The following is a 14,713-nucleotide window of genomic DNA, read 5'->3' as shown; positions in this document are numbered from 1 at the left end:
TCTTTTTTAAAATGTTATTTTATATCCAAATATCTTAACCACAGTCCATCCTCCATCTCTACACACACTATGTTGAAGCATGTTTGATATAGACTAATACTACACTATAACATTTACTAATACAAAAAAAAGGGCAAGTAGCCATAACTGAATGAATACAAACACCAAATTATGCAAATGTCAAACTTCAGTGAGACCACTATTTTGGAATTCCAAGCTGTTTAATGTAAATTGTTTTATAAAAACTAATTATGAAACACAAAAGACAATAGAAATATAAGTTATTTATTAATCAATCAATCCACTTACAAAGCAGGTGGCTTAATGCAAGCTTACTGACATCTTCACATATGATCCATGGGAACATGTCTTCCACATACAGACAGTGATGTTACTGACTGATGCGTTTGCAATCTGGGACATATTAAGCATATTTAAACAAATAAAATTTGGCTATCCTGTATATGAAAGTATCTTGATAATATGCATCCTTAAGTGGATTAAAACTTTCTCCAAAGGAGAAAATGTTAGTATGTTAACTTAACTTTATATTCTATATTATGCAGTAAATCTTAACTATAGCAATTAAAAAATTTAAATCAGTGATCGACTCTTGGTATGAAGTGGGAATCTAAAACCATAGCAACAGTAGGTTGACAGTATAATTTGTGCCTCACAGTATCTGCAGATTTACTGTTTTTCAAGTTTAAAGAGAAATAAAACAAGAGACATGTAGATTCAGCTAACTTTATTTATCTTTAAACTAATAAAAATCCCTTAAAAGTGATCCTGGGACCTTTAGTATGAATGCATAGATACCTGCCAATGACTGCAATTCTAAATCCTGACTGAATGTGTTTACAAAATCAATGTAAAGCAGATATCTTTACTATACGTGCTTAGAAGACTGAACAAAACTCTACATGTCTTCTTCAATTTCCCCCAAATTTTGTTAAATCTGCAAGTATGTACAGTCCAGCTAATTGAAATTAATATTTAGTGTTCATCAAAGCTGTTTCACAGCAGCAAAAATTAAATCAGGGAAATAAAGTTCTAAACGATGGAGGAATAAGGTAAATACAATCAGAACAGCAGTCTAAATGTATGGTATCAATATCAACTCTATCTGCATTGTGCCGAAAGGAAAAAGATACACCAAGAAAATTCTATTGATCACTGGTGATGTGAATACCACCTGCATCTGATTGAATATGGTTTGTATTCTGTTCCCAGTATTAAGGATGGTATTTAACTCAGAACTCCATATTGTAAATATACAGCAGCCATTTTTGTCCTAATTAAGGAATGTCTTAATACACAATATTATCATTTTCTAGAGGATCTTTATACATCAAACTAAAGTACATAATTGATTAAATTAAAGGTTAGTAATGGATAAAAAAATTCATAATTCTTAAGACCTGGAACTATGTAAAAAAACAAAAGACCACAAAATCCTACTTACTAAAGCAGCTAATCTTGCCTGCAAGTTTAGGGTCACAAGCCCATAATATGTGCAAAGAAATGCAATACAAGGAACCATGCAAAAATACAGTAAAATGATACAGGAAAAATGTCAAATCTAGAAAAAAAAAGCTTTTATAAATACATCGAAATCAACTGTATACATAAACTGTAGGTCTAGCATTAGTTGTACCATATAGCAGAGCCAGCACTCTAAGTTCAAGGCTTCCAAATCTGCGCAGGTAAGTCATGCCATCTTTGGTTGACTGCAGTACCGGGAGGATGGGAATGAGAGGGAGGGCAAGAGTTCTGAAACACGGTGTCAACTTTCACTTGGCAGCTGGGCCTCAATGTCCACTCTGCATATGGGGCACTTCTTATTGGTAATCAGCCACTGGTCAACACACACTTGGTGAAAAAGGTGCATACAAGGAAGGCGTCTATTAGAGGCAAACAAAACAAAAAGCAAAATTAATTTTATGACAACTGCGTGTGGCATTTATGTTTAAACAAATGAAACATGTTATAATTCAGTAGTGTTTTAAAGTTACTGGACATCTTTCTCTTCTGTAAAAAAAAACAAAAACAAAAAAGCCCACACACACCTCTCTAATAAGCTCTATATTAGATCGACACTGAGCAATACAATGTATAAATGACCAAGATAAAATTAACTGTCACAGTTATGGAACCAAATTATATAAAATTATAAAAATTTTAAAAACAACATTACAATTAATTCTAGTTTTGTTTCTATACATGAGCTGCCAATGCACTGGAGTTGACAGTATGTTCCCTCTTACATATTATTGCAAATAGATTTTTTAATATCAAATCATTACATTAGTAAAGTGCTTTAAAATATGTATCATTTAATTCTCTCTCAAAAACACAGAACTCATTGTAAATAGATAGCAGCCATGTTATACTAATTAAAGAATGTCTTAATATGTAATATTATTTTTTATATAGAGGACCTCTATACATAATTGAAGTACATGATTGATTAAAGGTTAATATTGTTATAATATTGTTATATTGTTTACAATATTGTTTTCATGGAATAACTGTTTTATCTACTTAATAGTATGTTACTTTTTTAAAGTAGGTTAGAGGAGATTATTACTTTAGTATATTACATTATCAATTAGAAATTGAGAAATAAAGAAAGCTTCTAGGCAATCCAGAGTAACATTAAATCTAACAGTGGAATAAAAGTTATTGCTTTAAATGTCCATTTCAACTTCCATCCACTGTTAAAGAGTTGTCATACATTTCAGACTTCCTAATATTTTGTAAAAATAATAGCTAAAAAGAGGTGTTTCAATTACTCCTTGAAAAGTATTGTCAATGATGTAAAAACAATTATCTTCCATATTTATAAAACTTCATTGGAAATACAATGTTCAAAAAACCTTATATGTGGTATGGTAGACAATTGTTTATTTTTTTCTCACTCAGACAATTGAAGAAATATAATGAAGCTATCCTTATAACTTAGGGCAACAAAATTACCACACGTTTCTGTTATATATGTTATAGGACCTGTTTCATATGGGATTATGTTACATTAGAAAAGAAACAGAAACAAAACAATTACTTAAGAGATTATAATAAGAAAATGACTAAAATTAATACTGCATTAATATAACATTTTCTAAATCAAAGGTGCAAGAGAGTGGTCCTACAAGTTGAGAGGAAATTTTAGGACAGTATTAATTTATAAAAGCCGCTGGAAGACAAACTGTATGGAGCCAATTTGGATCCCCCACTTTAAGCTTTGGAGAATACATTAATATAACTGTCTTGGCCTCAAAAGCCTCTCAAATTCTCCTTTCTGCAAAATTTATAGAAGACAATTTTGACCACAAAACTTCCCTGGCTTACTCTCAGTGTGGCCCTAAAATAGGCAGTGTATTTTCCATCACCACCCCTCTGTTGGTAATACAGAAACTTTTTGTTCTTTCACTCACAATAAGAAGGTAATTCTATATATCAGAGATTGGTAACAGTGTTCCAGGAGTAATCTTTATTCCATTTCTAGTCTACTTTTAAATAAAATCTCTTGTACAGTTCTGCCAATGGATTTTACATAATTAATATCTAGTTACCTCACATCTTCACCTTCTTCTAAAATAGACAAACAGATAGTACATTTTTCCTCTGTGTCTTCCTCAGTCCCTTCTTCCCCATCTTGTTTGCAGTGCAGTTTCCTCTGTGAGAACCAATCAGTTGTTACCTTATTAGTAGAGATGACATTATTGAACAACTGAGTAAAGTCTGTATTTATTTGAAAAACAAAATAAAACAAAACCACACATTTACCCACAACATATTTCCCAGGTACAATTGTCATGAACTAATGGATGAACTAAGTGACTATCATCAAGTAAGTTCTTTTAAAACCCTTAAATATTCAGCATCAAAAGCAAAGTAGAATGCAACAGAAATTCATCAGTTTGAAATCTATTATTTTAAATTCACAATTCGGATGACCCACAATACAAACTATATTTGTATTATCATGAGCATAGCTAAATAAACTTTATTTTACTAATAAATGTTTCAAATAACATCCAAATTAATTAATGCTAATTATAGTATTTGGCTCAGGCAGTTGGAACGACTTAATATATTTAGTGGTAATACCTCATTAATACTGTTAGAAAACACATGAAAAAAAACAAAGAACAGTAATTTTCCGTTTATTATTCTCTGTACAGCATAGTACACATTGTTGTTTGTTTAAAGAACTTTAACATGCCAACTGCATAACTTCTAGATATAATACTACATAAGAAACTGGGAGTAGAATGTAAGAAATGTAGATCAACTACACGTCCATCAAAGTAAATGGCTAGTTACATTAAGGTACTACCATATGACAGAATTCTATATAAGCTATAAAAAGAAAATACAGGTGACCTGTGTGTGCTGACACAGAATGAAAAGAAAATGTGCCTAACTGTACATATATCATCCCCTCTGTGTTATTTTTGACAGAAGAAAAAATATGTACATATGTACATTATCATCAATGCATAAAAATATCTGGAAGATTATTACCTAAGAAATCCTTAATGATGATTTTTCTTCTGGGAAGGAAGACTCGGGTAGGGTCAGCAGAGTAAGAAACTTCAGAGTATCTATTTTTTTACTTTGAATTTTTTAAACCATATACGTATATTGTTTTAATAATAAATAATGCAGTTGTTAGACTGCACAAACTAAAAGAAGATCTTTATTAAATTTTATGCATTTTAATAATAATGTAGGTGTTTCATAGAATAAATTCTTACCTTTTTGTATTTATGTGGATATGTACATCTTTCAATTGTTCCCTGGGATGCTCCACGATTGACATTTCCTAATCTTTCTTCCAAATGAATCAGTTCCTGAAGGTGAAGAATAACTAGTATTAAAAGCCAGGATGACTATTCCTTGAATAGCACTGTCAATATTGTAAAAGCAATAAAGTTCCATATTTATAAACCTGCAATGTAAATACGATGTTCAAAAAAAGCCATATATGGTAAGGCAAATGGTTGTTAATAATTATTTTCTCAGCCAATTAGAAGCGGTAGGGCAAAGCTATCCTTACAGATTAGGGCAACATATTAACACACAGTATTACAGAAGTCACTAAGTATATATGTCTGTAGAAAATGAAATCACTGTAGTAAAAGAGGGAAACAAATCAAACAATAGTTCTAAGTCCCACTGACTCCAACTTCCAAATTGACATGAAGAAACAAAACTTTAAATCACGTTCAAATTATTTGTTCTTCCTGAAAATTCAAACAAGATATTTAGCTATAAACTAAATTACTTAGGTTTATTTTTCCCCAGCAATGTTTCTCTAAAAAGTAAGCTTAGTCAAAAGCATTAAGGGTTTTTTCTCCCACATTTAATGGTATGGTTCCCCTTTTTTTTTTTTTTTTAATAGCTGAGCCATCCTGCCACCTGTTGGCAGCTCAGCTCAGCAGCAGCTCAGCTCCGGATGGGACTCAAACCGCTGTTGCTCAGAGCTCACACTCTTGAGTGAACTCTTAACCAACTGAGTCACTTGGCTGGCCCAATGGTATGATTCTTTATCTGATATTTATATTGCTTTAATAAATTTCTACATTTCTTTATATTAGATTATTTCATTTACTCCTTAAGTCCTTGGGTAACTTTTGACACTAAGGTTAAGCCTTTCTAAGTCTATTTATATTGCTTATGAACCTTTCTGTAATAGCCCCCAGAAGCAGTATCAGAAATTCAGATATTTTACTGCCTTCTGATTCCCAGCCACTGTACAATTGTGAATTTATTAATACATATTAATACATATATTCTTTCTGCGCTGAAGACACTGTGGCAAATATCTTCATTAATTTCACTACATACCTCAAAATTGCCCCTGAAAGGACCTCTGAACGATGTTCCATCCAATCCTGATGAAATGTAGCGGATGTGAGGATAGCCTGCCATGTCAGGAACCTATTTTAACAGAAGAGATAGGTTAAATCAATTAAGCATAGGCCCGACCTTTACTGTTAACATTGCATAATTCAAACAATTCTTTCCATTCAGCTGCCATTAGTTTCATTCGCCAAAATTCAACTTCCATTAGTCTACATAACTCCAACTAAGCATTCTGTTCAGGGTTAGGTTCCTCTTCAAATATAATCTCTTACATAATAACTCTTAAAATATAATTGGATGAAAAAGAAGAAATAGCGGTTCCATGAGATAACATGTTTCCTATACTTGATTTATTTTGCACAATGATTCCTAAGTAGAAAATATCCAAATTTAAGACTGCTAGTAATCTAAATGTATAAAGAATAAACTTTCGTAAGATCTTGTCAATTTCAGAGAGCTTTATTAAACAGTATTAAGAAACAAAAATGCACAAAAATTTCCAACAAAACTTGACTTCAAGATAAAAGTTTTACTTCTTTCCCTCTAACTCCCTAATAGCCAAAGTACCCTATTCCTTTTTTTGTTTGGTTCTGCTAGTGAAGGATTTAACAATGTTTTGTAATTTTTTGTTAGGTATAGCCAGTCCTCATTATTCACAGATCTCTTAGTTATGAATTTGCCTACTTGATAAAATTTATTTGTAACTCCAAAATCAATACTTGTGCTCTTATAGTTATTCATGGACATGCACAAAGCGGCAAAAAATTTGAGATGCCCGACATGTGTGCCCTAGCTGAGGAAGAACAAGGCTCTGCCTTTTGTTTCAGCTCTTCTACTATTAACAAGTGTCTTCTGTAGTCTATTTAGTGCCATGTTTTTCACATTTTTATGCGTTTTAATTAGTGATTTTATTGTTTAAAATGGCTGCCATGCATAACACTTAAGTGCTGGCTATTGTCCTTAAGTGCAAAAAGGCTGTGATGTGCCTTATGGAGAAAATAAATGTAGATAAGCTTCATTCAGGCATGAGTTACGGTGTTGTTGGCTGTGAATTCAATGTTAATGAATCAACAATACATATCAAATAAGGTGTCTTTAAACAGAAATACACATTAAAACAAGGTTATGAATTGATGGGGTGTTGTGACCAGAGGCCTGTGGTAACCTAACCCTGTACTTACCCTAGGAATTCAGTATTCGTTTATTCAGTGTTTGTAGCAACTTTATAGAACAAAACTACCGTGAATAAGAGGGGTCAACTGCTTTAGGAAAGGGAGACTCTGAGGTAGAGCACCATTTTTCCATCTTGATAAATAATTCTCCAAAACTATTTTTTAATTAACTTACACTGAATCACAACATACTTCTAGCAGGTTTTATAGCTTTAAAAGACAATTCATATGTGGAAAAGAATTTAAAATAAGCAATAACTTTTAACCTTCAAATAGCTCATTATTTTTAAATATCTGCAATTTTCCTTATAATCAAGATCCATACTGCCCAGCTGTCAGCAGATAACCCAACCTCCTACACATCTCCAAGGAAAATGAAAAATCAGAAAGGAGCTCCTGTGCCCCAAATTATTTAAACCTGCACTTATCCTGTACACCCTCCCTGGTTTCCTTTCTCTAGTTTTTATGAATGAGTTTCCTCTTCCTCCTGTTCAAGTTCATCTCTGTCACAGGCTCCCATCTTCTCCTGTTTCCCCACCCTGGGTCATCCACCCCTCTCTTCTATATCTTCAGAAAAATTCTTCTTTCTAATGCTGTTTTGTCTTAAACCTAAAAATATCTTCAAGTTTCTCCAAATCTAAGTTATCTCCTTAATCCTGGAATAATTGCCAACCCTATTTCCCACCTTCCCTTCACAGCCAAGCTTATAAAGCAACTAGTTTATACTCACTGTTCTCACATTCTCACCTTCCTTACTGTAATCTAAAAAGCATCCATCTCCACCCTTCACCATTACTGAAATCACTCTGACAAAAGTCACCAATAACCCCTCAATGTCAAATGCATTCAATAATTTTTACTTTATTTTTGGGGGGAATGAGATCCTACTGTCCACATTATTGACATTATTTTACTTTGTTTCTCCTCAACTTCTCTAGCCAGTTCTCAGAATCCTGTGTTTGAAGTACAGTATCATCATTCTCCAAGGTTTTTTTTCAATCTCTTGTCAGTCTACACATTATTCCTGGAAATTTAATCCTCTTCCATGGGTTCATATATGATAAAAGATATGTGAAACACATATATTATACATTGACACATCACAATATCTCTATCTCAGATATCAGTTTATGGTTTGGAGGTCCAGGCCATAAACTTAACTTCCTATTGGACATTCTACCTTAATACACACAATTATCTCAGATTCAATATGTCCAAAACCTAACTTACTTTAACCCTTTCCCTGAACACTTATCTAATTAATATTATCCAATGTAGTGAATGCCACTACCATACACTTAATAACCCAAGCTAGAAATTTGGAAGTCATCCTAAATATTAGTCAAACATGTCCCGTCATTTTTATGCCAACTGCCATTGCCTTTGTTCAGGGATTCATCAACTTTACCTCTTCTACTATAATGTCCTAACTAGTTTCCTTTCTCCCACCCTGAAACTGATTTTCCACACAACTGAGAAAATGGTGCTTCTAACTACAATTTGATTAAGTCACTCGAAAAAATAAATATGATCAAGATTTCCCTTTCCAATGGCTCGTGAATCCCAGTTTCTTGGCAGGACAACTTTATTTCAGATTGCTGAGTTAACCTCACCCCTCAGACCTAGAAATTCCGAATTACTTGGAGTTGCTTGTGCTTATACTATTTGACAGCTCTTTACATGCTAGAACCACTGGTAAGAGCACAACCATTCTCAATTCCAAAGCCTGCTTAGAAGTCACATGTATAACAAAGCATCTCAGAAACCTCCCTTGCAGTGTCTGTACCCTAACAAGACAAAACTATTCCCTTCTCTGTACCACTTTTATAACTGGTATGATTATGAATAGCAAAGTTTTTTGCTGAACTTATTCTTTAGAATTCAAATTGGTACCAACAAAATGTGAATCTGTTCAAATCAGATATACAGAGCAGTTTAACTTTTTTTTTTCAATTACAGTTGACATACAATATTATTTTATATTACTTTCAGGTGTACAGCATAGTGACTAGACATTTATTTATATAATTTAAGAGCTGATCCCCCTAATTAGCCTAGTTCCCATCTGGCACTATACATATTTATTACCATATTATCGACTATAGTCTTTATGCTACTCTTTACCTCCCCATGACTATTTTGTAACTATCAGTTTGCATGTCTTAATCTCGTATAATATAGTAGACTCCTTCTGCAGATCAGAAAATAAAGTATGAATGCATCAGAACAGACCCATTACCATTATGACAAAATAAAGCACATGTCCTAGTGACAGTGGATCAAGATTGTCATCTTGGTATAAAAGAAAAAACTTTCAGGCCGGCCGAGTGGCTCAGTTGGTTAAGAGCTCACTCAAGAGTGTGACCTCTGAGCAACAGCAGTTCGATGCCCGGCCCAAGCTGAGCAGCCCCTGAGCTGCCAACAGGTGGCAAGATGGCCCAGCTTAAAAAACAAACAAAAAAAAGAAAAAACTTTGTCATTTTTACATTAAGAGTGTATTTTATAATGCAAATACAAATACAGATTTTAATATATCTAATTACCTTTTTATAGCACAATTTCCATTTAATAATATTTCTGAATTCTATTAAAACGTCTATAACAACTAACACATTAAAAACATTTCCAACAGAATATTTAATCTAGAAAAAGAATAACACTTTTAAAAGGAGAATAAATTAGAATTTGGAAAATGTTCTACTTTACCATTAAAGGAAGTGCTCCTAATTGTAAGTGATGAAGTCGCGGTGGTGCATGGTAATGGGCCAAGTGAGGATGCAAAGCTCCAGGTGTGTAAGTAGCTGCAGTCACTCCAGCTTCAATTCCCAGTTCCCTGATGAAGGATGAGAACAGTTTAACTTTGTTTTCTTTTCAATTACAGATGACACTCAATATTATTTTATATTAGTTTCAGATGTATAGCATAGTGGTTAGACACTTACATAATTTAAGAAGTGATTTCCCTCCCTCCCCCCAAATAGTCTTGTTCCCACCTGGCACTATACATAGTTATTATAGTATTATTGACTATATTCCCTATGCTGCACTTTACATCCCCATGCCTATTTTGTAACTATCAATTTGCTCTTTTTAATCTCTTTACCTTTTTCACCCAGTTCCACAACCCCCTTCCATGTGGCAACCATCAGTTTGAAGAATAGTTTAACTTTTAGCCATCCTTACACTGTCTTTGTTATCAACAAAAATGAGGAAGTATTTTTACATTTTTAAAGTAATCTAAAGTTTCTTAACATACATAGCTGAGAAAAAGACAGCTTAGTCCAAAAGGTTTAACTAATGGTTTCAAATTCATTTCAGAAATTAAAACCCCAAAATTCAATTTTGCGGCCACAAGGAGCAAAGCAACGTGTATTGTTTCACATCTTACAAAGGAACGAACTACAGCTGACCCTGGAACAACACAGGCTTGAACTGTGTGAGTGCACACCATGTTGTTCAAAGGTCAACTGTATAATGTATGTCCCGTAAGGTTCCTTTCAATCTAAGTCTTATTCTACTTGAGGAGCATACAAAACAGTTTACTCTTTGGGTTTAAGTGAATGTTATGGATGCTCCCAGGGCTTTGTTTGTTCGATAGTATCTCTGGGTTCTTGACATCAATAATTACAAGAGCAAACACTTCTGTTTCCTAAAGCAAGGGTACACAAAATTTTAGAAAGAGCAAAATTGGTGAAAGCCAAATCTTTATTCTCATTTTATATTTTGCCTCAAAAGTCATTGTGGATCAAGATCTCAATTGACTGCCTACAGACAATGGATTCAGAAAGAAAATTAATGCAAATCTGCTTTCATTTCTTTAGGAAATGACCACAAGCCTAGGGGGATACAGGCTGGATTTCCCTTGTCAATGGCAGAGCAGGGGTTAGGGGTGGTACAGCAAATTTGAGGACCAAGGTGGATAAAGAAGTTGTGAAAAGTAGGATCCACTTTGGGAGTTCAGTTTAATAGTTGACACACCTACTGTGGTAGAAAAACAACAAAAAAAGCTCTGTTCCTGTTTGACTTGGCTCCCTTCCCCCAGAGCTCAGGCCCCTCCTCTTTCTCCTCCAGGTCGCTCTCTTCCACTCACCCAGGGACAGTGCCTCAAAGCTAAGCTGGAATTCAGCTTCTCCACATCATCCTTTTGTATGGCATTCCACTCACTACAAGGCAACTCCTTCCAGCAGTTTTACCACAAGCTGCTGAGAGCTTTAAAATAAACAAGATACTGACCAGGCAGCTCTCTCTGGAGCCTGTCGAGGATGTGAGGACATAGTCTGAGGCACATGAATATGATGCCCATGACCATAGTTTGGGTGCATCCTGTGTGGATGGGGTGGGGGCCGTTCATGTGCCCGCCTGGAAACACAGAACACAAAAAGACCACTGGAAATAATTGAATAATTGGTTATTTCTTAATGTAGAAAATAATCTAATATTAATATTATAAACATCTACAGATTACTCGTAAATTAATTCTATAACAATACATTATAAAAGTGTAACATAAAACTGATGATTAATAATAAACTAAGAAACCAAAACCCCAAAATTCTCACTGCCCATTTATTACAATTCAAATATTATCCAAGGAAAAAGGCGATTTTAACATTATCTTGTATACCTTCTTTATAGTAGACATTTTAAACAAAATAGAAATTGAATAAAATAAAAATTTAAAAATTAATTACCCCTGCAAATGCTGCAGAAACAAAGAAGTTATTTTTATATAAACACGTAAGGCATGAAAATGGAAGCTATTTTGCTTCTCTTTGATATTATAATACAATTCAACCATTTCAACAGATAGCACTAAGAAAAAAATTTTAACCTTGTTCACTTTTCAAACACATGCAAGTACATGTTAACATCATGAGTTAACCCATCTGAGAAAGTGATATTAGCTCCACTCACTGTTCATTCTGCATCCCAGCTTATTATATTTTCTCTTTCTAATCTAAAGATCAGTCAAATTTACAAATGTAAATAAATGGTCATAAAGTTCTAAGCAAACACTCAAAAAAAAAAAAAGTTCCAGGGAGTAATTTTTATAGTGTAATTCTATTTTCTATTAGTTTCTAACACATTTACAGATTTTGCATGTTTACTCTTGATTAGAACAAGTAATTTTCTAGATACTGGAAGATACAGATGTTAAATTGGCAACTATCTATATAAAGGGTTACTATATTAAAATGGCAATAACAGCCAGAGATTCTGGATATAACCTTAAATTACTAAAGAAAAAAGTTACACAAGTGCTAGATCATTAATCAGGGCAAGAGTTTTGCAAACATATTCAGTAAGGGCCACGTAGTAAATAGCTGGCTCTATAGATCACATGGTCTTGTTGCAACTACTCAACTTAGTCTGTGTAGTGTGAAAAATGCTATAGATAATACATAAATGAACAAATGTAGCTATTTTCCTATAAAATTTTATTTACAAAAATGAGGAAGTATGTTTATAGAATCAGACCAACAGAATCTGCTGCCCTCAATTAGAAAATCAGATCCTGAATTTTTAAAACAAAAAGTTTAATTATAGTCTTTTCATGCTTGAGGAGTACCATATTTTAATATTTAAATTTAGAAATAAACTAAGTTAAGAGTACTATTTTTTCAATGTCAGTTGTTGAAAATTCTACTAATAAATACTCTTCTTCCCTCTGGTTGGTAATATATAACAAATCAAATTATATCTATGATAACTTTCTATCTTGTTCCCTAGGATCTACAATTCTAACATTTATCTTTACTGTGGAATACTGAAGTGACAGACAAACAAGGGATTGGTTTGCAAAAAATGACCCTGGGTCCTATTCTGAAAATGGTTTGATTTCACTAAATGACCTGATAGGAACTTGTTTCGTCAAACACCTACAACTCAGGATAGGAGGAAGGTTCTGGTAAGTAAAGAATGAATTTCCTAATGAAGTGAGGATTAGTATAGTTACATTGCTTCTAAAGATTTTATAGTTTTAAAGACCAGTGGAAATAGAAGGAAAAGAAAGTGATTATCTTTTCACAAACGTAAAACATACGTTGGATGCTGCATCATCCTCCTCCTTTGAACTTCCATCCTCTGCATCACTTCATGAGGATGCAGTCTCTGTGCCGGAGGTGCAGTGGCTGGAATATGGTGTGAAATTGGTTGGTGTGAGGGAGGAATATGCTGAGGGATTGGTGCAGCTGTACTGGCTAAATGAGTCGGGGGCGGGGCTGCCACCGGGTGAGACGTTGCATGAGAAGATAACTGAGAATGGAAAGCATGTACAGGATGAGGAATGACATAATCCACTTGAGGTGGAGGCTGGGTCTGAGGAGGAGGGTTTCCATGAGAGTGGGGGCAGGCAGAAGCTTGATGATGAAGTGGTCTTGTCAAAGGAGCATCTGTAAGAAAAACACAGGCACCATGCAATTGAGCATATATGGCTACTGTATATTCGTAATGGATTTTACAAACATATTAGCATATATTTAATTTTTATGAATACTTGATCAATGCTTGAGTCTGCTCAATGCTGCTCTGCATCCTGCCTTTTTTGAATAATATTAGATATATTTTCTCATGTCGATACATACACCTTTACTTCATTCACAGCCTCACAGTAGTCTATTGTAGGAATGCATCAAAATTTATGGAAGAAATCACCACTAATAAAAACTGGAAGCAACTCAAAGGCTGCAATAAATGTCTGTATGACCCCCACTCTTGTAATCACTCTTTCACACACACATATACACGAGTGTACACACGCACGCAAAAACGCATACCCATGTATTCCTCATGGACAATTTTTGTAGTATAAATTCCTATAAGCAGTTCTGAGTCTGAGAAAATAATTTAAACTCAGATACCAGTTGACAAAATATCCCTCCCAAAAGGTTAAAGGTTACCATAATTAATATTTCCATCAACAGTACATGAAAGTGCCTGATTACCCCTACACTATCACTGAATTTAAAAATACCAATCTGATAAAAATCTTGTGTTTATTAACCACTTTTATTTCTTCCCAGAATTAGCTCTTCATATTCTTAGCCAATTGTTCACCTTTTTCTTGATTTCTAAGTGTTCTTTGTATATATGGAAGCTTTCACATAGGTATAAACACTTCCAAGTTGCCTTTTGTTAATTTTATTTTGCCATACAAGTTTTTTGCTTTTATGTAGTCAAATGTATAAATTATATGTTTATAATTATATTAATCTTGTTTTCCTGTACGATTTACTGGTTACAGAGCACTATAGAGAGGAAAGGAACTTCTGAGTTCTTCTGGGCAAGACTGCAAAGATATTCTTTGATTGCTGGTCTTCGCTCCCCCCACCCCATGCCGCTTTTCCTATGCTACATTAAGAAAATTAAGAAGACATTTTTGCCAGAAATCTGTCATAGAAATCAATCCCTTAATAAAGATAGTTTCTCCCATTTCTTCATTCTGAATCTTCGTGTTTCAAAATGACTATTGAAAGGTCCCTCTGAAGAATATACCTCTCTCTTACTCTAAGAGACGTATATCTATTTGAGGTCTAAAAATATATTTGTGTCCTACTTGGATTTCAGTCCGAATTTCATTTTAGTTGGAAGACTTTCTTGGTAGTCTTGGTAGGTATGGCCATTCTCTAGTTTCATTGCAAAACAATTCCTTCAATTTTTAATTCTTT

General features: G+C 33.8%; 1 protein-coding gene across 9 annotated transcripts in view; it reads right to left on the bottom strand.

The window, feature by feature from the left end:
* Positions 1-264: 264 nt before the first annotated feature.
* RNF111 (ring finger protein 111) overlaps positions 265-14,713 on the bottom strand; it is a 106,249-nt gene continuing 91,800 nt past the window's right edge. For 4 of the 9 annotated variants that reach the window (XM_019657547.1, XM_019657550.1, XM_019657548.1 and 1 more), the window contains exons 8-14: positions 13,090-13,438; positions 11,280-11,432; positions 9,753-9,879; positions 5,857-5,949; positions 4,764-4,859; positions 3,576-3,703; positions 265-1,904 (exon numbers count right to left, since the gene is read on the bottom strand). In XM_019657547.1, coding sequence (XP_019513092.1) covers positions 1,787-1,904; positions 3,576-3,703; positions 4,764-4,859; positions 5,857-5,949; positions 9,753-9,879; positions 11,280-11,432; positions 13,090-13,438 — 1,064 coding nt within the window. In that variant the 3' untranslated portion in view covers positions 265-1,786. The remainder of the gene's footprint in view (positions 1,905-3,575; positions 3,704-4,763; positions 4,860-5,856; positions 5,950-9,752; positions 9,880-11,279; positions 11,433-13,089; positions 13,439-14,713) is intronic. The other 5 variants (XM_019657552.1, XM_019657553.1, XM_019657554.1 and 2 more) reach the window with 3 other exon arrangements.

Source organism: Hipposideros armiger, unplaced genomic scaffold, assembly GCF_001890085.2.
Source record: "Hipposideros armiger isolate ML-2016 unplaced genomic scaffold, ASM189008v1 scaffold_276, whole genome shotgun sequence".
Taxonomy (NCBI): domain Eukaryota; kingdom Metazoa; phylum Chordata; class Mammalia; order Chiroptera; family Hipposideridae; genus Hipposideros; species Hipposideros armiger.
Note: the sequence above shows the minus strand (reverse complement) of the source record. Positions and strands in the feature narration are given on the sequence as shown.